General features: G+C 53.2%; 1 protein-coding gene across 1 annotated transcript in view; it reads right to left on the bottom strand.

The window, feature by feature from the left end:
* Positions 1-353: 353 nt before the first annotated feature.
* Positions 354-25,245, bottom strand: part of man1a1 (mannosidase, alpha, class 1A, member 1) — a 76,502-nt gene continuing 51,610 nt past the window's right edge. The window contains exons 5-12 of the mRNA XM_053880940.1: positions 18,560-18,654; positions 9,324-9,447; positions 8,990-9,083; positions 7,654-7,769; positions 6,219-6,438; positions 5,626-5,798; positions 5,445-5,560; positions 354-4,740 (exon numbers count right to left, since the gene is read on the bottom strand). Coding sequence (XP_053736915.1) covers positions 4,614-4,740; positions 5,445-5,560; positions 5,626-5,798; positions 6,219-6,438; positions 7,654-7,769; positions 8,990-9,083; positions 9,324-9,447; positions 18,560-18,654 — 1,065 coding nt within the window. The 3' untranslated portion in view covers positions 354-4,613. The remainder of the gene's footprint in view (positions 4,741-5,444; positions 5,561-5,625; positions 5,799-6,218; positions 6,439-7,653; positions 7,770-8,989; positions 9,084-9,323; positions 9,448-18,559; positions 18,655-25,245) is intronic.

Here is a 25,245-nt window from a genome sequence, read left to right on the forward strand (position 1 = left end):
ATGGGTTGGTTCAGTCAAGCACTGTTCCCCGTGTGGAACTTGTATCTGCACTTTCCTGCTGTCATCCCACCAATCACAGCGCTTCCATGCCGCGAGTGTGCAGAACCGCCAGATCACGGCGGTCAACAAACATGGCGGCCAAGCTACGGCAGCACCAGGGTTGAGAGTCGGGGAGCGGCTTCTTCAGGTCCCTCCAAAGCTGGTGAGCACAGCTGAGAGGAGAAAGCCAGCGCTCAGCTCTGCCTCCTGGCTCAGCTCTCCTCACACTGACACCAGTGACTCGAGCTCCCCAGCTGCGGACGCTGCTACCCTCGCTCTGCCTGGGAACAAGCCCCCCACCCTCCACCCCCCACACACACTGTGGCAGTAATGACTCTCCGGTGATCGACTCCAGCCGCCCGGACAAGTCCTGCGTGTTGAGACCTCCGACGTATTGCCGCGAAGTTCAAGCCTTCCTCCAGGCGCCGGCTGGTTGACTTGAACTGCGGCCTCCCGGGTTCTTCAGCCAGGAGCAGCAGTCCCGCTGATGGAGCCGCCGATGTCCGTCACGCTCCTTCCTGTCGTGGCGTGGGAGAACCTCGCCATATTTGGAGAAAGAAGACACACAGGAAACAAGGAATGACACATTTTAAAGCCAGGAAGTGGCTTCAGCGCCACTGAGCGTTTCACACTCCAGTAATAACCGGTCGACAGGTCCAATATGGAGCGGCGCACGTCAGGCACGGGTGAACCGGGCCGGGCTGGGCCCGCGGGCCTTGGCTTGACAGCCCTCATCACACGAGCGGCTGACGGCTGGAGCCCAGACGCAGCAGCGCTGGGGTTGTTGGGAATCGCTTCCCCACATCTAAACAAAGCAGATGAAGCGGCGCGCGCTGAGGAGCCCGAGAGCACGACGGGACGTGAGCGGAGCCCAAATCAGCGGGAGCGGCTATTTTTAGACGCCAGTGAAGCGGCGGGTCGCTAACAGGCATCGACTGCTGGAGAGGCCGGCGTTGCTTGTTTCCATGGCGACGGTTCGATCAGCCTGACTGGCCCTGTCACGAGGGCGGCCATCATCATCATCATCATCATCATCATCATCATCATCATCATCATTCATGACTGTCCAACCTCTTTGGGTCGGAATTAAACTAACACTCTTTTAAATGGAAAGAACTGAGTATAACATTTAATCGGGACAATGAAAAAGCAATGCTCTCTTGGCCCCGCCCCTCACCTGAGGTCGCGACAGGTGGAAGGCGTCTCACGTGATCACGTTGTTTACAATCTGTTTGGTTACATGTGTGTTTTCCCGGTCAATGAATGAGGCGTTCTCACCTGTGGTTAACTGGGTACGTCAGAAACAGCCAGGCAGAAAGCTAACAGGAAAAATGGGCTCTGCAGTTGACGTGAATCCAATGTGCCGTTTGCTCCAGCGACGGCTGGACTTGAACAACTGCTCATGTGGCCTTCAGCGCTCCATGCTCCTGCTGCTCAGGTCGGACCCGAGTCAGGTTCACCAGTGAAGGGACGCGGGAGGCGGACGGCAGCGTCTTCAGTCGTCCAGGAGAGACTCGGAGCAGAGCCACCGCTCCTTCAAGAGAAGGCTGGAGAGATGACGTCACTCTGACCTGGGAACAAGTCGTGCTCCTGCAGGTCTCAGGAGAGAGACAGAAGCTCAGGTGGACTTCAAAGACGGTGATGAAGACGCCGAACACTTGTTCAAAGAACAGGCCTCCCGGTTAGTGTCGGTCTTGTTTCAGCGGAACCTTCCATCAGTGCCGCAGGAGGCGCGTGCAGGCGCGGAGTTGAGGGCAGAAGGTCCTTCACATGGGGGAGTGCGGAAGTGGAGGAGGGAGCACTCTCGACCCGCTGCCTCCCTCTGGTGGCCAGCGTCAGCACCTGCAGCCGGGGTTCGGGTCCTGCAGGCTCCATGCCAAGACTGAGGCGAGGGGCCGCCAGTGCACAAGACAAACCCTGACACAGCACTGTGACCGGACTTCTGTCGAGTTTATTGAGGGATTTCAAACAGCTCTTGAAGCGGCCAACATCCTGGAAACTCTGCCTCTTTTCAAGGCACTTTTGAAGGACAAAAACATTCATTTCTCAGGGAGAAAAACTCAAAGACTCAAATGAGCTTTAGAAGACTCCAATCCAAACGCGGTTTGGTCCCCACAAGACACCACACAGCGTCGTAAAAACAATCCTTTTATTCACAATAGAAGTGTAACAAATATAGTTTATTCCAAAGTCTGCGGCTCTTTCACGTCCTGTCTTGTTTTCTCCAGAAGCTCGCCAGTATAAATGTAGAGAGAGCACTATGTACATCTTGGTCTCAGCACGAAGCTCGCCACGGAACCACGCACGGCTTGGTGCACGAGGGACCAAGGGCGGGAAACCGACGGGGCGAGGTCATGTGACCCCCCCCCCCGCGCGTCCGCTCCCGGCCTCACAAACACGCTTGCTACAAACGGCTCCACAGAGAACTGGACTGGAACTAATGAACTTGACTGGAACTAACGACGAGACTCGGCTCCAGGAAACACACTCGCCGTGACGCCATCATCATCATCATCATCTCGGCTGGAAACTGCCACACAGCTGTGCAGTGACTCCGGGACACGACGGACACGCGCGAGGTGGTGATTGTTCACGCGCTCATCACTGACTCCCGCGGGTTTGGTGACAGCACAAACGGTGTCCATCAAGCTTTTGGTACTTGGGTGGAAGCGGGGAACGTTCCCGAACACAGGAGCGACGCAGGGTTTGTGCTTCAAAACGGCGATCGTACATTCGGTTCGTTCGCCCCCAGCCACGTGACCAGTCAACGAGCGGCAGCGAGGCGGAGGGACGACGGCAGCGCCACCTGGTGTCGGCCGCGCGCCACAGACGGAGCAAGACAGCGGCGTGTCTCGAAAATGTGAACCAAAATAGAAATACCATTTCAATTAAATAGTGGATAAATATAAGGGCAGCGATGAGGTGAATTATTAACCAGACTTTCACCTACCATTGAATCATAGTCACAATAAAATTCCCATCCATCCGAACTACTGAAAACACCTCCATCACAATCCTCCTCTACGTGACGTCACTTGTGGAGTAAAAAAAGGGAAATTGATTCATAATTTCATGAATGATTTATAGTTTCACGGACACTTCAATATACGCTCTTATTTACTCTCTAAGTAGATTTAAAACAAGTGGTCAAACATCGAATTAATTATGAAAAATATATATATCTATTCTCATTCTAACTAAATGGCAAATATATATATATATATATTCAATGTCGTATGAAATGACTTTAAAATGGCTAAACATTTGAAATAAATACAATAAAATCTATAATGCCCCCGAATGTCACCTTCAAATTCAAACATTTACAAAGTTCTACTTCCATAACCTTTAAAAATTCAAACAAAAATCGGACTGTTATAACGTAAATATCAGTATCATTGGAAATGTTTTCGCGTTTGTGAGCGACATTTCCTTCGACAGCTGAGATATAATTTGGCTCTTGATGAAGCATCACATGTATTTCAAGACTCAAATCAGAGTTTGGATCAACTCCCTGAAATGTAGCTGCGGGTTTGAGCCCTGAACCGTCACTGGCAGTACCTGGAAGAGGGCACGGGGTGGCAGTGTTGTACTGTAAACAGCGCCTCGCCAGGTTTCGCTCCTGCACCTGTGAGCCAACAGTGTCCAGCGCGATGGATCAGAGCTGCTGAGTGAGTCGAGGAGGCCCGCGAGCTGCGCGTCCCTCCGACTCGTCCACGGCGAAGGCACTAGATCAGAGGTGGACTGGGGTCTGGCTCCGGGGTCAGTGTCGGGGGTCAGTATGGCTTGTTGAGGGGTGCGGGGCGAGGGCTCGGCGTCTCCTCACGGAGGAGAGAAGATCCGAGCCCGAGGAGTCAGAGCAGTCGGGACCGCATCACCACCCACCACCCAGTTCAGACTCAAGTACAAGGCCAGGAGAGCACAGTTCATGTTGGTTAAATATGAACGACTCACTGGAAGAAGAAATAAAACCCCTCTCATTACACATCAAACAGCAATCATTTAAAATATCAATCAGAATCTGAGCCGCGAAAGACACTGGAAACAGCTCAGCAGCAGTCAGTTTCACTCTATTCTGCCGAGTTTTAACTGGAAATTTCACCAATTTTTAAAAAGTAAAATTGATCTGTGAAAATGAAAAAAAAATCCCTGAATGGAGAGAAAAGAAAAAATGAAGCTGAAAACTCACAGTTTTGGGATTGAATGAAGGACTAAAAGCTGTTTTGTTTTGAACTGGGGGAGAAATGTCGACCGCCCGAACCGCTCCTCGCTCAGCTGTTTCCACGCGACGCCTCTGGTTCCGTTGCCAGGACAGAAAAGCTCGGCGTGAGGGTCCGTGTGGCGGGAGCAGCAGGTCATGTGACCACAGACAGCGGACGGAAGCCGTGATTCAAAAACAGACGAAGCAGTCTCCCGGATCAGATTGAGATACTGGAGTGGTACAGCAGGAATGACGTGAACGCAGCGCCCCCTTCTGGACTGAGGCGTCCCAGAATGCCATCAGAACCGGTCCGGTTGAGATGTGCTTCTGACAACATTCCGGTTTGAGAGGTCACCTGGGCTCAGCGGCGCCGCTACTCCACCGTGTTGGGTCGGTCGGTGCCGTCCTTCCTGATGACGGGCAGCGGGTGGGCCTCCGTGTTGAAGACCCAGTGCTCGAAGGACAGGTGGGCGTCGTCCGAGAAGAGCAGGTACAGGTACCTGCGGGAGACCGAGAGACCGCAGTGAGGCCGCGCTCCAAGCTCCGCCCCCAGCGTCTCGGCGCTGGCCTCCAGTGTCCAACTCAGAGAGGAGTGTCAAGGAGAGTGAAGGGGAAAATACGACTCCGTGAGGAAAGAACGACCGTGGAGCAGGGCGGACTATTAGCCACGCCCACTCCATTTAAGCAGTGCGCCGTGCTGTCTGAACCCAACGTTCTGAGCCGCTCCTCACATCTAACAGTGCCATTCGACTGCTCTGAATGTGTCGACACCTCAGCTGCTGCGTCTGGTCTCTGTGTCACAGGCCTGGACCTCAGCAGGCTCGCTGTTCTGACCCTCAGCTGCGTCCTCGTCGTAGCGGCTTATCGTCGGGACATGACGGTCAGTCAACCGAGTCGACGACCAAGCAAAGTCGCAACTGCAAACCCAAGCTATAAAACAGAGAAATAATCCACCACGTGAACGTGAAGGAACAAGAACAAAGTAGCTGGAATCAAACCCGTCACCCTCCAACTGGTAGATACCCATCTAAGCCATCATCGTATCCATTCCTTTCATTTTGACGGCTTCTGACTCCGGTGGCTCTCAGTGTTTGGCTGTGACTGTGTGTGTGTGTGCGTTCAGGGGGAGAGGCTGGGGAAAGGTCCTCACAAGCTCGCACCGTGTGTGTGTGTGTGTGCGTGTGCGTGTGCGAGCGAGTCTCACTTGAGCGTCTCAGCCAGGTAGAAGCTCTGCTGCACGTCATCGTGGCTGGCCGTCGACACGTAGACGTCCCGCACGCCGCTGTAGCCGCCCTCTACCTTGCAGTGCGTCTCCAGCGCCTGGCGGAAGACAGACAGGTGCAGGAGTCAGTGAGACGCGGGGCCCTCGTGCAGGGGGGCCTCACCTGCACCGCCTCCCAGCCCCACTCCCGGTACTTGGGGTCGTGGGTGAACCTCCACAGGTACATGTAGGTCTCGATGACTTCGGGCCGCAGGATGAAGTACTTCTCGTTCTGCCGCGTGGCGATGGCCTCCACGCCGCCGTCGAAGCGGAAGGCTTCTGGCCCCAGCTTGAGAGCTGGAGAGGGTCAGAGGTCAGAGGTCATCACCTTTGTTTCAAAGGATGGATCCAGTAAACAAAGATAATGGGAGAAAAGAGACGATGGTTTCAATGGATTTTAAAGGAATGGCTGGAAAACGGCTCAGATGAAAACACAGAAATGACATGATGACAAAAGACCGATCCAGAAAACAGAGAGGCTCAGCCTGGCCATGACGGCTCCATGTGGACACCCTGCCATCACATGCTCCAGGGCTTTGACTGGAGGCTGAGAATGATGTGAACAGTTCAAACACCTGCACTCAAGTTTCCATCGATCTTTTCATTTCTTCTATTATTGACGGACGTAGACACAAATCATTGACTGGTCCACCCCCAGTCCACCATGAGCGAAACACACATGTGAGCAGGATGTCTAAGGAAGGGGGAGAAACGGACCCGTCCTGGCGTAGGACTCGTGACAGGTGCGGGCGATCTCGGCCGCCTGCTCCATCTGCCGCCCCGTCTTGTCCGCCGGCGCCCCGTCGGCCCCCAGCGCCATCATGCCGCCGGCGAAGCAGGTCAGGTGACCCATCTTGTGCTCCAGCAGGCCGCCCTTCCACTCGGCGATGTAGGTGAGGCCGCCGCTCGACTTCCTCATCAGGTTGGTCTGGATCGCCTGGCGAGACACCGGCAGCAGGACTTAGATCGGCGCCAGACCGAGGGAGGAAGACCGCTTCCTCCAACCCCACGCCACCACCCTGGCGAGCCAGGACGCTGCTGACCAGCTCAGTGGGCTCACAATGAGCGGAAATAAAAAGGAAAAACAAATGCGCTCACGGATTGATTTCTCACCAGGAACTGCATGACGTTTCATTCTAAAATGTCAGCAATGTTTTTAATGACATCCAATGGTCAAAAATGAGAATCATGATTCCAATTGCTTTTGTTATCTAACACCAATTCTTACTGGGGAGAATACAAGGAGAACTAAGGCACTGTTGGAACAGCAGGAAGGAGGATGAACGTGAGCAAACACAAAACTAGCTTGGGATTTCTTTGGTGATTCACCTCAAACCCGCCAGCTCCTGTGACCAGGCTAAGACAGTTAGCATGTAGCAAAGTGCGAGACTCCAGCATCAGTCACTTCCTCGCCTGATATGACACGAGTCATCTGAGCATCGTAACAACCTCCAGCAACACTGTCATCACAGGCTCCAGGCTTCTTATCGGAGGGGATGAAGCACATTCATCTGCTTTTCTTCTTCCTCCATTTCAAACTTTCTTCTCTGTCATGTTTTTATCATTTAAAACAAATTCTTACCTAAGATTTGTTAGAAGAGCAAAAGAGAGGACGAAAATGAGCAAATAAAGCAAAAGCTCACCAAGATAATAAAAAAAAAAAATATTGTAAAAAAGGTTTAAAATGTGACTCAACAGTCTGTAAAGGAGTAAGTCGATCAGCGACGCTCAGCTCTCTGCCTCGGTAGAAACGCGCCCCTGGTATTCATGGACGCAGATGTCATTTCTCTCCGGCGCATGCGTGCGTGCGTGCGTGCGTGCGTGCGTGCGTGCGTGCGTGCGTGCGTGCGTGCGTGCGTGCGTGCGTGCGTGCGTTCGAGTGTGTGACCAACAGAGTGAGGACACTTTGGCCGGTCCTCACTTTGTCAAGCCTCAGTTTGAGGGCTAAAACGACAAAACAGCTGGGTCACTGTAACTGGGCTCCAGTCTGGTTCAGAGTCAAGGTTCAGGTTAGGTTCAGGGGCAGAGGCTGGCGGAAGGGTTGTGCTCATGCACGTCAATGACGGTCCTCACTAAGACAGGTGTGAGTGTGTGTGTGTGTGTGAGTGTGTGTGTGTGTGTGTGTGTGTGTGTGTGAGAGAGAGAGCGGCACCTGCAGGGCATCGTAGTACATCTTCCGCGCCTCCTCGTCGCTCTTGTCAGACATGAGCCAGGCCTTCAGCAGGTACTCGTAGAAGCTGTCGCCCAGACCCCCCACTGACACGTGATCTGCAACACACACACACACACGCACGTCAACACACACACACACACACACACACACACACACACAGGTGCCTCTGCGGGACCGTCCCGGCCGTGAACGCTCTAATGGTCACAGTGACACGGCTGCGGAGGAGAGAGTGGCGCCCACACGGCAGCGTGCGGCAGCCGCTTCATCACTGTGTGTGCGGGCTTCTTTATTTCGCTTCATGGGGACCACTTCTCGTTTGTGCGGACCTTACGCCTTTGTGAGGACCTTAGCCAGACCCCACCAGGTGAAGCTTCAATTTGAAGACCTCAGGTCCAGAGTCCTGGGGTGCAGGCCAGCCTGAGCTTCGGGTAAGAGGCTGGGGAAAGGGTGACGGCCAGCAGAGGTCTCCACAGGGGTAGAGATACACGTGTGCGTGTGTTGACTTTGGCAGTGATATCTGAGAGAAAGACGTGGAGCTGACCCAAACCCCAGCTCTCATTAGATTTGTGAAAGACCTGAAGGAATCCTTGTTTTGCTCTCCACTTCTTTGTTGACGTTCTGTTTCAACTGCGCTTAAAACACAAAGGCCGTGTGTTCTTCGCTTCAGTGTGGCTCTGAACCCAGCGAGACCCAGACATCAGTGAGTCTGGGGGGTATCGAGTCCCAGTCTACATCAGGAGTCTGAAAGTGATCCACGACTGAGCCCTGCAGTGAACCCACAGGTGGAAGAAGCAGCACCGGCCAGACAGTCTGCAGACACCTGACTGCAGTTTGACACCGGCGCCCACTAGTGGATCCGTCTGAGACACCTGAACAAAAACACTGCTCTCTGTCTGGCTCAACTGGTCTGGAATAGAAATCCCGAGTCAGAGACCCTGAAAAATTGCTCTGGAGACCTGGAGTCCTGCAACACTGTATTACAGAAGAAAAAGAAGCAAGCACTGTGCCTTGAGGTGTCCCTCCATAATATACTGGCTACGAGCGTGAATAACACACAAAAAAAGACATTAACAAGTAACTCAGACTTGAATGATGGAAGTGAATGAATTAACAACCAGAAAAGAAAAAAGAATAAATGGATATGAAATAGCTTTTCAACGTTTTCTGAAGTGTAAAGCAAAAAAAAAAACCAGCCTGGAGGCACATCTCCACTACATTGAAAGAAGAGAATTTGGAGGCATCAAAAGACATATTTCCATCCATGAATGCAGGTGAGAGAGGGGGCGAGGACGGAGAAGAGCAGGCAGACACTCACGTTGACCCCACTGGCCACTGTTGGGGTTCAGGTAGTTTGGGTAGAGTCCCTGGGGCTTATCCAGCCGGTTGAGAACTTTACGGATGTTCATCACCTGTTAGGAGCAGACAAGCGTGTGACCGAAGGCCAGGAGAGAATGGAAACAATCCAGGGGAACCAGAGCTCACTAACAATGGATCATAACAAATGACTTATGCTCTGATTCTGTTTCCTTTGACAACACATTTGTTCTGGAAAGGTGTGAAGAAGAAGAAGATGAAAATTGGCTGCAGGATAATTCTGAATAAAATAACCCATACGTGCCATCATAAAAACCTGCCATCGCATCGCTCACCTTCTCGGCAAACTTGGGGTTCCCAGAGAGCTTGCTGAGGTGCATGAACTCCAGGTGAAGGGTCCCGTACTCCGCCAGGATGCTGCTGCCGCCGGACGCCCAGGGCCAGTTCCTGCCGATCCCACTGAGGCAGAGAAGAGCGCAGACGTCAAAGACCGCGCAGCTCGGCCACGTCACAACCTCGGGCCGAGCCTCGCCCACCGCCTCAGAGCTTCACGCTCTCGCTGCACGCCTCTTACAAAGCCACGTAAAAGCTCTCCTCGTGACAACTAAACACCTGCGCCACTCGTGCAAACACAACGTGCTCCGGGTTTTTGTCCGGGCCGCTCCGTCCTTCACTCCTGCCGAGCCTCCTGAGTGATGGAGCAGCGCGGCTCGTATTTCTTGAGCTGACGGCGGCGGCGCTGCGTGAGCGCTCATGGATTTGTCCTATTGACTGGTCCTGTGATGGCGGTTTGGTTGGGGAGCTGTGCTCATTACAGCTGGGGAAACTACAACCCTTCCTTCCTGTTGGAGAGCTACCAAACCTGCCAAGTGCTGAGCAATCCATCACTCACTCTTATCCTCTCCTGCCGATGAAAAGACAGGCAACACATCTCGAGACAGAGAAACCTGGAGAGAGACCAGAGAAAAGACCACAAGAAAGGCCTGAGAGAGAGAGACCTCAGAAAAGACCTCAAGAGAGACCGCAGGACAGTCCTTGAGGAGACCTCAGGAGAAACTACAAGAGAGAAGACAAGCGAGACCTCAGATAAGACATCAAGAGAGACCACAAGAGTCTTCAAAAAAGACTTCAGTGAAGACCACAAGAAAGACCAGAGAGAGAGAGAGCGCTCCAGAGAGACACAAGAGAATTCAAGAGAGACCGTTCTCAAGAAAGGCCAATAATAGGCAACGATGCAAGACCACAAACGTACGAGGCGAAATAAGGTGAGACGAAATGGAGCGCAGATGCGGCTCAGCTTCCCAGACTTCTCGGCGTGACGCTTCCGCTCAGGCTCCTCTGGAACGGTCCGGCTCCCACCTGCAGCCGCGCATTTACATTTCAAGAGGCGCTTCAGTGCGACTGCAGCCTTGTCAATTTGATTTCCCTCTTCAGGGGGATGACCAATCCCCTTATCCCACCTTTCAGCAGCCGCCTGCGAAATGACAAAATGCTTCACGCTACTTCTACATCCTGCAGTGCGTTCAAGTGTGATTCTAATTCTGAAGTGACCCTGCACTCACCTGGAAACATCAAATAGGCATTTCATCTCCATAAATTACCCGAAGGGGGCCACGCAGCCCCCGCGCCTCGCCCCCTCCTTGGTGGGTCAATGAATTAATATCCAGATATGAACTGTTACGGTTTGCGCGGCCGACAGCGGCTCTCCGCCGTGCCGGGGGAGAGTCACAGCCAGTGGCTTCATTAGAGGCCTCACATCGTGACAGGCGTCTCCTGCCGAGGGTTGCGCCACAGAATGTTCTCCAGTATTTATTTTTTTTTGAAGATGTTTACACAAATACGAAAGGAATCAATGTTTTTCTGCGAGCTTGGCAAACAGCCTCCTGAAACGGCTCTGATGAAAGAAACGGAAAATAAATGTGCAGATAGAGATGGAAAGACTTTCTCAGAGCAGAAGTCGATGACTCAGTCGAGAGCGGAATAATAATCAAAGGAAAAGATCAAACATGAACACATCAACATGAGAGAGATGTTTAGAAATATCCGGGTCACCAGGAGCCATGGACCGACGACTCACGCCGAGAGTCAGAGATGAAGACACTGCCGGGAGGACAAGAGCAGGAAGGAGTCTATCAGAGGCACATGTGGAGAAGTCATGGTGGCCAGGTGGCAGACTTGGACCAGGACGGCTGGAGGTGAAGGAGAGCATCTCCAGAGGAGTAAGATCAAGTCCATATACATTCTGGATCTGGTGGAGATCCGCACCAGATCCGGCCCAGACCCAGTGAGATTGAGTGACCTTGGTCCGGTGCAGAGGCATTTAGTCTGATTCCTACTCAGATCTTGTGGCTGGTGCCGATCCGGCTGCTGTCTGGGTCATTGTAGCCCACGTCAGCGCCGCTTGTCCATGTTGCTCCACAGAATTCAGAGCGATGAAAGGTGGCTTCAGTAACCCGCAAGATGTGAGGGATTTAATCGGACAAAAAACAGGGTTGTGGTGGCAAAGAGACGGCGAGGAAGGCTTGGGGTGGAGGAAACTGCTCCATCGCCTCCTGCGAAAAGTCCAGGGTCCCATTCTCACTTCCTGATGCCCTACACTGAATGTCACGATACAATCTGCTAGCAGGGGAGGCACAACCCACCTCCTCTCCTGCTCCTCCATCAGGACAGTACCTCAAGTCTTCATCGTGACTTGTCTAAAGAGGTGAGCACACCCAGCACTCAGGCGTGTTCCGAGTCAAACGCTAACATCAGCTTCACTCAAGAGGCGACTGAAAAGACAACGACACAGAAGTTCACATGTGAAGAGTGTGTCAGAGAGGAAGTGAGTCATGGAAAAAGGGAAGTGGTGAGTCTGCAAACTGCTCATGCGAAACCAAGCAGTGGCCTGAAAAAACCTTTCCAAAGAAAGTCTGGTGAACAACAGGAAACCGAAGCAGCGGAGAGGGAAGTGGACACTGTCCTGAGCAAAAAAAACAAAAAATCTATTCATTTATTTAATGCATTGTTTGATTTGTAAATAAACAAAACAGTATAAATAAACATAGAGAAATAATGAAATTGAAAAATACATGTAAAATGACAAAATGAATAAGAAATTGGTGTCCTACCAGGACCAACTACTTGATTTGGTCCTCTGAGCGTTTAGCTTTGGTTTTAACTTCATCATTTCACTGAGCTGTCAAAGTCCTGACCAGAAACAGAAGTTGCTTTATTTATGTGACACTTCTACGGAGGCGAGTCAGTGACAGAATCCCAGCTGAGTATATCAAGAAGTCTAACTCAAACTTCATCCGTGGATTTGTGCTCCTACATCACCGACGACGGCGGACGCCTGACAGCTTTACGGCTGCCAGTGCACTTAACAAGAGTTTTATGGCGGGAGACAATGAGAGAAGCCACATAAACAAAGGATAAATCAGAGAAGGGAAGTGGACTGAACACCTCTCATATTTACCGATGCTTAAAAGGCAAATTTAGGGACAAATGCTCTCCTGGCAGGACCAGCGGCGGCGGATCAATGGTGTGGGATCAATGTTCTCCCAGCGTGAAGTCCCTCTCAGTGAGGGTCAGTCGATGAATCGCTCAGAAGAGAGACTGGGGGCCGCACGCTTCCTGATTTATAGGAAAGTGTTTACACCCAGTAAAGAATAGCAAAGTTTGCCTTTATTAAAAGTTGCTGGCTCACAGGGAGGCGCGGGGGACGAGGGATGTGGGAAGGTCGGCTGCAGGGAAAGAAAGGGGCTGCAGGTGGTGACGAGGGAAGAAGGTGCCACCTGCCATTCCTGGCTAAATTATCAAAAATATGTCACACTTCATCTCATAAACTCCATCTGCTGGGTGATGACCCCAGCGAGAGATTGCTGCTGTGAGCATGTGCAGCTCCGCACTCCCTGATTTTTGCCACCGGGGCGTAGCTCAAGCGTTGTAGGCACCACAGTGGTCGTATTCAGGAGGGTCTGCACGAGGACGGGCAAGATACAGGGAGAAAGGTAGGTCTGTTGGATTGTACCAGGATTGATTTGAGGGTATCGTGAGTAAGACTGGGGGAAGGGGAAGGTAGAGAGAGAGGAGGGTTGGAAGCAAGAGGAGCCGAACGTTGGCCAGGCCTGGTGCACAGGTCATATGGGAAGGTACAGTTGGTCAGGGCAGGAGGGCAGGAGAATGGAGGATGGAGGGTAGGACGATGGAGGGTAGAAGGATGGAGGGTAGGAGGATGGAGGGCAGGAGGATGGAGGGCAGAAGGATGGAGGGAGGAGGATGGAGGGTAGGAGGGTAGGAGGGCGGGAGGGTAGGACGATGGAGGGTAGGAGGATGGAGGGCAGGAGGATGGAGGGCAGGAGGATGGAGGGCAGGAGGATGGAGGGCAGGAGGATGGAGGGCAGGAGGATGGAGGGAGGAGGATGGAGGGTAGGAGGGCGGGAGGGTAGGACGATGGAGGGTAGGAGGATGGAGGGCAGGAGGATGGAGGGCAGGAGGATGGATAGTAGGAGGGTAGGAGGATGGAGGGCAGGAGGGTAGGAGGATGGAGGGTGGGAGAATGGAGGGCAGGAGGGTAGGAGGATGGAGGGTGGGAGAATGGAGGGTAGGAGGATGGAGGGCAGGAGGATGGAGGGTAGGAGAATGGAGGGTAGGAGGGTAGGAGGGCAGGAGGGTAGGAGGATGGAGGGTAGGAGGATGGAGGGAGGAGGATGGAGGGCAGGAGGATGGAGGGAGAAGGATGGAGGGTAGGACGATGGAGGGAGGAGGATGGAGGGTAGGACGATGGAGGGTAGGAGGATGGAGGGTAGGAGAATGGAGGGTAGGAGGGTAGGAGGGCAGGAGGGTAGGAGGATGGAGGGTAGGAGGGCAGGAGGATGGAGGGAGGAGGATGGAGGGCAGGAGGATGGAGGGAGAAGGATGGAGGGTAGGACGATGGAGGGAGGAGGATGGAGGGTAGGACGATGGAGGGAGGAGGATGGAGGGTAGGACGATGGAGGGCAGGAGGATGGAGGGTAGGAGGATGGAGGGTAGGAGGATGGAGGGCAGGAGGGTAGGACGATGGAGGGCAGGAGGATGGAGGGAGGAGGATGGAGGGCAGGAGGATGGAGGGCAGGAGGATGGAGGGCAGGGGGATAGGACGATGGAGGGCAGGAGGATGGAGGGCAGGAGGATGGAGGGCAGGAGGATGGAGGGCAGGAGGGTAGGAGGATGGAGGGCAGGAGGATGGAGGGCAGGAGGATGGAGGGAGGAGGATGGAGGGAGAAGGATGGAGGGCAGGAGGATGGAGGGCAGGAGGGTAGGACGATGGAGGGCAGGAGGATGGAGGGTAGGAGGATGGAGGGCAGGAGGATGGAGGGTAGGAGGATGGAGGGCAGGAGGGTAGGACGATGGAGGGCAGGAGGGTAGGACGATGGAGGGCAGGAGGATGGAGGGCAGGAGGATGGAGGGCAGGAGGATGGAGGGCAGGAGGATGGAGGGTAGGAGGATGGAGGGCAGGAGGATGGAGGGTAGGACGATGGAGGGCAGGAGGGTAGGACGATGGAGGGCAGGAGGATGGAGGGAGGAGGATGGAGGGTAGGACGATGGAGGGCAGGAGGGTAGGACGATGGAGGGCAGGAGGATGGAGGGAGGAGGATGGAGGGTAGGACGATGGAGGGCAGGAGGGTAGGACGATGGAGGGCAGGAGGATGGAGGGCAGGAGGATGGAGGGCAGGAGGATGGAGGGCAGGAGGGTAGGAGGATGGAGGGCAGGAGGATGGAGGGAGGAGGATGGAGGGTAGGACGATGGAGGGCAGGAGGGTAGGACGATGGAGGGCAGGACGATGGAGGGCAGGAGAATGGAGGGCAGGAGGATGGAGGGCAGGAGGATGGAGGGTAGGAGGATGGAGGGCAGGAGGATGGAGGGTAGGAGGATGGAGGGCAGGAGGGTAGGACGATGGAGGGCAGGAGGATGGAGGGAGGAGGATGGAGGGTAGGACGATGGAGGGCAGGAGGATGGAGGGTAGGAGGATGGAGGGAGGACGATGGAGGGCAGGACGATGGAGGGCAGGAGGATGGAGGGCAGGAGGATGGAGGGCAGGAGGATGGAGGGCAGGAGGATGGAGGGAGGAGGATGGAGGGCAGGAGGATGGAGGGCAGGAGGATGGAGGGAGGAGGATGGAGGGTAGGACGATGGAGGGCAGGAGGATGGAGGGAGGAGGATGGAGGGAGGAGGATGGAGGGTAGGACGATGGAGGGCAGGAGGATGGAGGGAGGAGGATGGAGGGCAGGAGGATGGAGGGCAGGAGGATGGAGGGAGGAGGATGGAGGGCAGGAGGATGGAGGGCAGGAGGATGGAGGGTAGGAGGATGGAGGGAGGACGATGGAGGGCAGGACGATGGAGGGCAGGAGGATGGAGGGAGGAGGATGGAGGGCAGGAGGATGGAGGGCAGGAGGATGGAGGGAGGAGGATGGAGGGCAGGAGGATGGAGGGAGGAGGATGGAGGGTAGGACGATGGAGGGCAGGAGGATGGAGGGAGGAGGATGGAGGGCAGGAGGATGGAGGGTAGGAGGATGGAGGGCAGGAGGATGGAGGGAGGAGGATGGAGGGCAGGAGGATGGAGGGAGGAGGATGGAGGGCAGGAGGATGGAGGGAGGAGGATGGAGGGCAGGAGGATGGAGGGAGGAGGATGGAGGGTAGGAGGATGGAGGGCAGGAGGATGGAGGGCAGGAGGATGGAGGGTAGGAGGATGGAGGGAGGAGGATGGAGGGCAGGAGGATGGAGGGCAGGAGGATGGAGGGTAGGAGGGATACTAAGAAGGTTTGGTGGAACGTTGGTATGAAAAGAGGGAAGCTTTGTTGGAGGAAGTGTAGAAGTTACTGGGAGGCTGATGTTGTGGGACGGAGGGTGGGTCAGGATGTCTGGGGGGGGGTAGAAGATTAAGGACCATACTGGAGGAACAGTCCTACGTCATTGGGCTCCTGTTTTCTTCAGCTCTTCATTGCTGCTCTGATGATGGTTTGTTTTTATCTGCCCTCAGAAATGTCCTTCACTCTGACTGAGGAGACTTGAGGGGACCCGCCTGGATCAGGACCAGGATCTGGGTCAGTGTGAGGAAGACGGACGGACCGACGGAGGAGGAGAGCGCGCAGTTTAGAACAAACGGACGACAGAGAGCACGAGAAGTGGGATGAAAGCAGCAGATAATGAGCTTTGCTTTGCTCCTGCGGCTTGTGCAGATCTTTCTTCTCCTATTTGGGTCAAGGTTACGTGGGCGGACTTGCCCCGACTGTAATGAGCGCAGCACGGACGCAGAGCAGCAGGGATGGTGTTGGAATCAGGGCCACAGGTGAAGGTGTGAGGAGCACGACAACACGACACCAGTGAGCAGCAAGAGGCTGCAGCAGAGCTCCGAGAGAGACGTCCAGAGAAGATGGAAGAAGCTGCTGATCGCTGATGCGCCAGGTGTGTGTGTGTGTGTGTGTGTGTGTGTGTCTCACAGCTCAGTCATGCAGGTAAAGTCATCATCAGCTGCATCTGCTCAGGCCTCTGGGGACCTCTCGGTCTCTCTCACACACACACACAGGTGTGTGAGAGCAGCCACAGGTTCCTCACCCTCGTGTGCGAGCAGCTCCCCCCTGGGACGAGGGGTTGGGGGGAGGGGAGGCGGCGTCTCTCACCCACACAAACAGAGCTGTTACTCGCTGGATGACAAGTTTTAATTAACAGCTGGATCTCAGAGGAGACCAGAGCTTTTTTTCAATTATTTTCAGTCTTTAATGGAAGCAAACAAGTTTCTATCATCACGGTTCTGATGTTCAGCAGCATGGAGACAAAAGCGTGTCTGGTCCTGATGGTTCTCTCCAACGTCCGCGTCCCACAGTCATTCAACACGTTGGTTTAATCATAGACATTCTCATTATTAGCACGAGCGAATGTTGCAGCATAATATTCGTCTTTCTTGTGTTGAATTATGATTGTATACAAAATGGAATTATTCCACAGTTCGGACCATGTGTAGGTTTGGTGCCTGGTGAATTATGTTTCTTCTGAACCATTAGTTTCTTTGGAAAAAACCCTTTATCTACCGAAGACTCTATTCATGGTGAAGACGACTGAAGCATTTCCAGGACTGCTTCCATGGCTGGGGCCAGTTATCATGAACAGGAATCCAGCTGAGAAGAAACCTCGGAGACAGTAAACACCTCTGGCCTCTCCTTCTCTGAGCAGCAGCATGTTTCCACACAGCTTCTCTGCGCGCCAGTGTGTGTGTCTCACGCCCAGAGCTGGCCAGTGTGTAAAGAAGGCCTGACAGTGACCCGTGACCTCGTCAGCAGCCGCCGAAACGTGTGGCCTGTCTTCCCAGTCAATAGTGGGCCCCGCAGCCGGCGGCTCGGCGCCGGGGTGAGGAGCTAAAAGAGCCGCGGCCTGTCACGGAGAAGTCCGACATCTCTCTGTTCTCCGCAGGAGAGTCAGAAACCATCACGGAGGCAGGGAGTGTGCGTGTGTGAGTGTGCGCGTGTGAGTGAGTGTGTGCGTGTGTGAGTGTGTGCGTGTGAGTGAGTGTGTGCGTGTGAGTGAGTGTGTGTGTGAGTGTGAGTGTGTGAGTGAGTGTGTGTGTGAGTGTGAGTGTGTGAGTGAGTGTGTGTGTGTGAGTGTGTGCGTGTGAGTGTGTGTGTGAGTGTGTGCGTGTGAGTGTGTGAATGTGTGAGTGTGTGCGTGTGTGTGTGTGTGTGTGTGTGTGTGTGTGTGTGTGTGTGTGAGTGTGTGTGAGTGTGTGAGTGTGTGCGTGTGAGTGTGTGTGTGAGTGTGTGTGTGTGTGAGTGTGTGTGTGTGAGTGTGTGCGTGTGAGTGTGTGTGTGTGTGAGTGTGTGCGTGTGAGTGTGTGTGTGAATGTGTGAATGTGTGAGTGTGTGCGTGTGAGTGTGCGTGTGTGTGAGTGTGTGAGTGTGTGCGTGTGTGAGTGTGAGTGTGTGAGTGAGTGTGTGAATGTGTGAGTGTGTGCGTGTGAGTGTGTGTGTGTGTGAGTGTGTGTGTGTGAGTGTGTGCGTGTGAGTGTGTGTGTGTGTGAGTGTGTGCGTGTGAGTGTGTGCGTGTGAGTGAGTGTGTGTGTGAGTGTGAGTGTGTGAGTGAGTGTGTGTGTGTGAGTGTGTGCGTGTGAGTGTGTGAGTGAGTGTGTGTGTGTGAGTGTGTGCGTGTGAGTGTGTGCGTGTGAGTGAGTGTGTGTGTGAGTGTGAGTGTGTGAGTGAGTGTGTGTGTGTGAGTGTGTGCGTGTGAGTGTGTGAGTGAGTGTGTGAGTGTGAGTGTGTGCGTGTGTGTGTGTGTGTGTGAGTGAGTGTGTGCGTGTGAGTGTGTGTGAGTGTGTGCGTGTGTGAGTGTGTGCGTGTGTGAGCGTGTGTGAGTGTGTGCGTGTGAGTGTGTGCGTGTGAGTGTGTGTGAGTGTGTGCGTGTGAGTGTGTGTGAGTGTGTGCGTGTGAGTGTGTGAGTGAGTGTGTGAATGTGTGAGTGTGTGCGTGTGAATGTGTGTGTGTGTGTAAGTGTGTGAGTGTGTGAGTGTGTGTGTGTGTGTGTGTGTGCGTGTGTGAGCGTGCGTGTGTGAGTGCGTGCCACCTCTTGAGGTTGAGCAGAGCCCAGGGGATGCCGGTGGGCGTGTTGAAGGCCGGCAGCAGCTTCTCTCCCAGCTCCACTGCTTTCCTCCGGAACACCTGACGGGGAAACACAGCCTCCTTATTTGGGTGTTTTACATTTCTCTGACGCCCCAAACACACACAACGTCCGACCTGAATCCTGAAATAGAGCTGAAGCCGACGACCCAGAAGTGTCTGAGGTCTCTGAAACAACCTGAGACTTGAACATCCACCGAGGCGCGACGGCCTATCAGGAATTAGAGCAGGTTTCTAAAGCAAATCAAATCAAAGAAAAGGCAACTCTGAATTGCTTCACTTTGAAATCAAAGTTCCTGAGACAGTTTTTCTCCTTCTCATTGTACAAAAAGGGCATGACACCATGGAAGGATCTAATCAGGTCCTGATTCATGAAAGAGATTTTAAACACATTTGAGACGTAATAAAAAAGACACTTAGAAGACGGGACTAATCCTGCTCAGCGTCGTGCCCTTAATGTTCAATTAGAGGAGACAAACAGGTGGTATTCCAGCAAATCTTCCGATTCTTTCTTGTTCTTCAGTGGCTGAGACACGAGATGTTTGAGATCTTTCTCAACTATCACCATCAAATGAGCCCAGCGGGTCTCACCAGGCCCTGGATCCACAGATCCACAGCTGAAGGAGAAGCCACACGTTTGTTCAGGTTCAGGCTCCAACACACTCCACCATCACCGCTGACAGAACCAGAAGCAGAAGCAGAACTGCGGCAAGACAAAGCCACAGCACGTGGATGATGCTGCATCCCTCAGCCAATCACAGCGCAGCGTTCTGAACAGCGTGCTCTGACTGGCTCATACCTGTAGGCCACAGAACCCTATGATGCAGAGACAGACTTTTGCATCTACCTGCGTGAAAATACAGTTGGACACAAGTGAAGACGCTGAAGTGGCATTGAAAGCCAGAGCGAGCGTCAGAATCACACAAACAGTCACAAAAGCCTCTGCTGATGAGAGCGACACGAGTGACTCTGAGTGACTGGAGGACGAGAGGAGCAGCACGTCCTGAAGGCGTCTCCGCCTCACGCTGAAGACATGAGTCCTGAAGGCCTTGAACTTCAGGTGAGTTCTCCTCAGAGGTGACTGGACCCGTCAGCGCTCCACTCTCTGGGGACCCGCCGTCCCACCAGAGACACCCGGAGTGGAGAGGGAAACCACTCTCCGACTTCATCAACTCTTCTGACCAGAGCACTTGGTGAGTGTGTGTGTTGGGGAGGCAGCGGGGGCAGGAGAGTGTGGTAACCAGGCGTCAGATGGCAGTGAGGAATGTCTTTAATAATGGCGGGAACACAGAGGGGAGGAATAACAGCAGAGGCTGAGCCACTGAAACACACCCGGGGTCCATCGAGCAACGCGCCAACCAGCTTTAACAGGCAAATGAATTACACACAAACAAACACCGCGTGCACGGGACACGCCATCAGTAAAAACTCCGGTTGATAATCAGGTTTCACACCCGGCTGCTCCTGCCGGAATATCCATCAGGAAAATCAACTTCCTGATGTCTGCGTGTGTGTGTCTGTGTGTGTGTGTGTCTGCGTGTGAGTGTGTGTGTGTGTGAGTGTGTGTGTGTGTGTGTGTGTGTGAGTCAGTGAGTGTCTGTGTGTGTGTGAGTGTCTGTGTGTCTGTGTGTGTGTGTGTGTGTGTGTGTCTGTGTGTGTGTGTGTGTGTGAGTGTGTGTGTGTTTGTGTGTGTGAGTGTCTGTGTGTGTGAGTGTGTGTGTGTGTGTCTGTGTGTGTGTGTGAGTGTCTGTGTGTGTGTGTCTGTGTGTGTGTGTGTGTGTTTGTGTGTGTGAGTGTCTGTGTGTGTGTTTGTGTGTGTGAGTGTCTGTGTGAGTGTGTGTGTGTGTGTGTGTGTGTGTGTGTGAGGGAGTGAGTGTGTGTGTGTGTGTGTGTGTGTGTGTGTGTGTGTGTGTGTGTGTGTGTGTGTGTGTGTGTGTGTGTGTGTGTGTGTGTGTGTGTGTGTGTGTGTGTGTGTGTGTGTGTGAGTGTCTGCGTGAGTGTGTGTGCGTGTGTCTCTGGCACATGGTAATCAGTCAGCAACGAGGTTCGGAGTGTGACTCGAGGAGGAGTCATGGGAGCATCCTAACGGTGACACCACCTGTGTCTCCTCTCCTGTCAGACCAGGAAACACAAAGGTGTGTGTTTGTGACGTGTGAGAGCAACTTAGTTTGTCTGGATTCAAGACCTGACGAGTTGTCAAAAAGCTCCTCTGGAAAGATGCTCGGCGGCCGAGCCACAACTGGATGAAGCAATGCACAACTCTACACACACCAACGCACAGAGGTGCGCACACATGCAGACACACACTGACACACACAGAGGTGCGCACACACATGCAGACACACACTGACACACACAGAGGTGCACACACACACACACATAGACACACACAGAGGTGCACATACACACTGACACACACTGAGGTGCACACACACACAGAGGTGCACACACATGCAGACACACACAGAGGTGCACACACATGCAGACACACACTGACACACACAGAGGTACACACACACACAGACACACACAGAGGTGCACACACACACAGACACACACTCTCCCGGCGTCTCTGTCTAAAGAGGCAGACGGCTGTTGTTGGCCCTCAACAGTCCACGTCTGACATCACAAAGACATCAGACAGACTCACACGCCAACGCACACGTGGAGCCGCAACAGAAGCCTGATGTCATTAGATTGTAAGCGGGCTCACCGGGTCGGGGGTCCAACCACCGAGGAATCAGTCACCCTAGTTTCCCTACTATTCACCTGGCTGAGAGCCAAGCCTGACAACACATGATGGGCGGGGCTAAGCGCTCTCAGGGCAGTTGGGACAGTGGAGACGCTTCATCATCAGTAAACACCAACCCAGAAGCTCTGTTTGGTGGCTCGGAACCTGGAGGCCCACTGGACACCCTGGCTTGGTCCCACCGTGCTCCAACTCTCACGCTTTTCTCTGAGGAGCGAGTCACGACCGTTGAGCTGAAGATGTTTCCCCCAAATGTTGCTTTCCATGGGTAGAAGAAGAGACTGACAGCAACAAGCACCCGACACCAAGCGCGGCGGCGGAGTCAGGCGCTAACCTGCCCGAGACAGCGAAGTGTGAGAGACGTCTCCCGTCAATCACAGCGAGGCGCTCCGTGATAAGTAACAAGAAATCGGCAGGCTCGGAGATAAGGTCCGAAGAAGGAGGAGAGGAGGCGCGTCAAAACAGACAAGGCCCCGGGGAACGGCGAGGTGGGAACAAGAGCCGACTGCAGACGCCGCGGACACGTACGCTGCAGTCAACACACGAGGTAGCGATGAGACTCGTATCCTCCATCTGCACCTGTGAGTCACAAGTCTATTCACTGCATCAGAGTCAAATCCTGACACGTGTGGAGTCACTGATCAAGTCAGTCTGCAAGATCAGACGACGGACAAGAAACCTCACAGGACGTGGACTTGGCTACTTTCAGAGTTCCAGTCAATGAGCCTCGAAGCATGAGTTTGGCTTCCAGATCACGTCCGTCACCTGGAGGCTTGTTTGAACCGGAGATGCTCTCTATTTCAATAAATGGCTGATCAGCTGTGTGAAAACGTGGAGCTGTTAAGACACACAGCAGTCTGAGGCAGGATCCTCCACTGCTCCTCCACAGATCAGAGAGCCAAAAAGAGATTAGGATCGTGATGCACAACGTTCATTGTCCACGGCCGGTAAAGAACATTTGCTACGCTCGGCCGTGCGTGCGTGCGTGCGAGCGAGCGAGGCAGCTTGACTTGAGCAGGAGCAAGTGCTGCGTGTGTTTGCGAGCCTGGTCTCTTCAGCGAGCCCTTCCCTGACACGTGGAGAGTCAAGCTGGGGTTGGTGAGTCCGGCGCGTCGGCACACAGGCCAGGCTGGATCACACCGCCTCTGTTTCGGCAGATCTCATCGCCTGCAGGAGCCTTGTGCTGCCTGCATTTTTAATAAACTCCAGGAGCAGGACCAGTTCCTGGACCCCAAAAACTCACTCACTCTCTCACTCCTCCTGTCCCACCTTTACATGGAGCAACGACATTCTGTTTTTACACCGAAATGATCAGAAAAACATATCGAACACATTTTATGACTAATATCAATATATATTTTATCTTATTATTTTTCAATATTTTGTGGATGATGAGACAATTATATATGAAAGTCTTTGACATGTGTATGATACACTGCTACATATTAATAGATCAACTAAAAACCTCCACACGAACCTTCACGCACAATCCCACACCAACCGTGTTCTGGTGCTGCTAAAGCCACTCAGAGGTCCATCGGAAGACGTCCAGCGCAGGCGTCCTCTCCTGATCAGGAAACCACCTCCCCGGCCAGCTCCTCCTCTGTGGTCCGACTCTTCTCCTCCTCCTCTTCCTGCTGGGCTTTCCATCATCTCGCCCATTTGGCTCTGGTCCCTCTCTTCAAGCCTTTCAGGTAATTACTTCACTCAGCTCCACAAAGCCAGCGCTGCATTCAACTGGCCGCGAGTTTCTCATCGTCAACGAGTGAGTACTAAACAACAGCAAGGAATGGCTCCGCGAGTTCACTGTGCTGCCTGACTGCAGGGAGAACCACCAGAGTCTGCACCTCATAGATCCAGAGTTACATCCAGGTACCTCTTCACCAGCCGTACAGACCTCAGTGAGACCAATCCATCATATGGAGGTCATCGCAGGTAGAACAGGACGTGGTTATGTTTCAGTGCATAGCTCAGGATTTCATTGTTCAAAAACATAAACCATCAAAAGTGCTGCGATACAAAGCAACCACAGGTTTGCAAAAGAACATTTTCCGCATTTCTTTGTCACCAGTTGAACTACATTCAAAGCAATGAAGCGTGTTGAAGCTACGCGTTGAAGCTACGCGTCGAAGCTACGCGGTGAGACAAGAGAATGCTAGCTGATTAGCATTAGCATATGGACATGATGAGAGCAACGAGCAAATGATGCTAAGAAGAGGCTTTTCAATCATTTTAACAATGAAAAGATCAAAACATTTTCCAAAAAATGACTCCATCTTTCAAATAATCTTGTCAATTAATATTAGATTTCCAATAATGCGTGTCATTTCTGGCCATTTCCAGTTTTCTTGAAGTAAAGTTAGTCTTTCTTTCTCGACATAAATGAAGCAATTTGTGTTTTGATATTTCCTCATGATATATTTCATTCACTTGCAGGATCATTTTGTGTTCAATGATTAACCTTCTTTTGTATCGAATAATTCATGAGATTTTTTTCACCCCTCCCTCCTTTCTGCTTCAGTGCATCGGAGTTCCTGGATGACTTCTTCAGGAAAACATTTGAAGATGGTTGGGGTCACAGGAAACGACTGGGTGAGCCAGCTGGGCGCCGGCGCCTTTAGTCTGACATGTATCTGACATCAAGTCAAAGAAATCAAGGGGAGTGAAGGGGATAATAAAGTGCTCTGGCACCTTCCACACAGGCAGAGAGTGAGCGAGTACTTGGTCAGGTATTTCCTGTTTCATCTCAATCCCAACCTGACGCCAGCACCAGCCACTCAGGCGTGGCGGTCTCCTCCGCGGCCCGTCTCTCGCCGAGGCTGATTAGCTGGAGACGGTTGCAAGGATTCTAAATGTTTGAAAAGATTAGACCGCACGCACGCACACACACACATTGACAAAGCTAGCTGGGCCACACCAGTTAATCCAGCAAGTGTCGTTTTGGCTGACGTCGGTCCTCATCTGGGTGATTCTGCTGGACGCCTGCGAGGTCCAGATTACAGCCACTGACCTGAAGATGGAGGGATTAAGCTTGGTCACCACTTCTGTCTGACGCTAGGTCTCACAAGCTCCTCCGAGGGCTTTCCGACATCCGTCTCTCGTCTCGTCTCTCTTCACAAGAGCAGACCTGCTGCCGCCCTCCTCCGCGTGGCCTTCAGGGTCCCGTCCTGAACACCGGACTCTGGCTCCGCTTCATTTACACGCCATCCTGATCCCACCGGCGGGCGCTTCCTGACAGACGGCGAGGAACGAGACCTCACCGTCTGAATAATGTATGGGAGCATCACTCTCTGCGAGGCGGCAGAACATGTCCAGGTGAATAAAAGACTGAAGGGGGGCGGGGATGGGAGCATACATAGCAACACAGGACGGGACCTCTGGTTGTCAGATTTCTTCTTCAGAAATACACAAAGAGGTGCAAGAGCAGCTTCTGTCAGAGAAACTTGGGGGCTAAATTGTGTGAGCGATGGTCAGACACCTCCTGGTACACCAGGTGCAGCAGGAGGAAACGGAGCTGGAGCTGGACCAACCATCACTGAAGTTCCACACGCAGGAGCTCAACACCAGCAGCAGGTAGAAGCGTGTTGGCATCAGCTACATGGATCCAGGGGTGAGTCCGTGGTCCACCCTGGACTCCGAAAATAAACAAACATTAAACTTGTGTTGAGCGCTGCTGAACTCCTCCCCAGCTCCATCTGGAGACCACTCCTGACTGGAGCTGAAGACAGAGCGCCCCCTTCTTGACAGGCCGCCAAAGTTGACAGGGGAGTAAGTAAACCATCCTTCTCCATGAAAGTCTCATTCCAGCCATTTCATTACCGGCGGTGAATAATTCAGAGGCCGGTCGAAGGTGCGCGGCTGTGTGGTCGCGAATAAAGACAATC

The sequence above is a fragment of the Synchiropus splendidus genome, chromosome 12 (assembly GCF_027744825.2).
Source record: "Synchiropus splendidus isolate RoL2022-P1 chromosome 12, RoL_Sspl_1.0, whole genome shotgun sequence".
NCBI lineage: Eukaryota > Metazoa > Chordata > Actinopteri > Syngnathiformes > Callionymidae > Synchiropus > Synchiropus splendidus.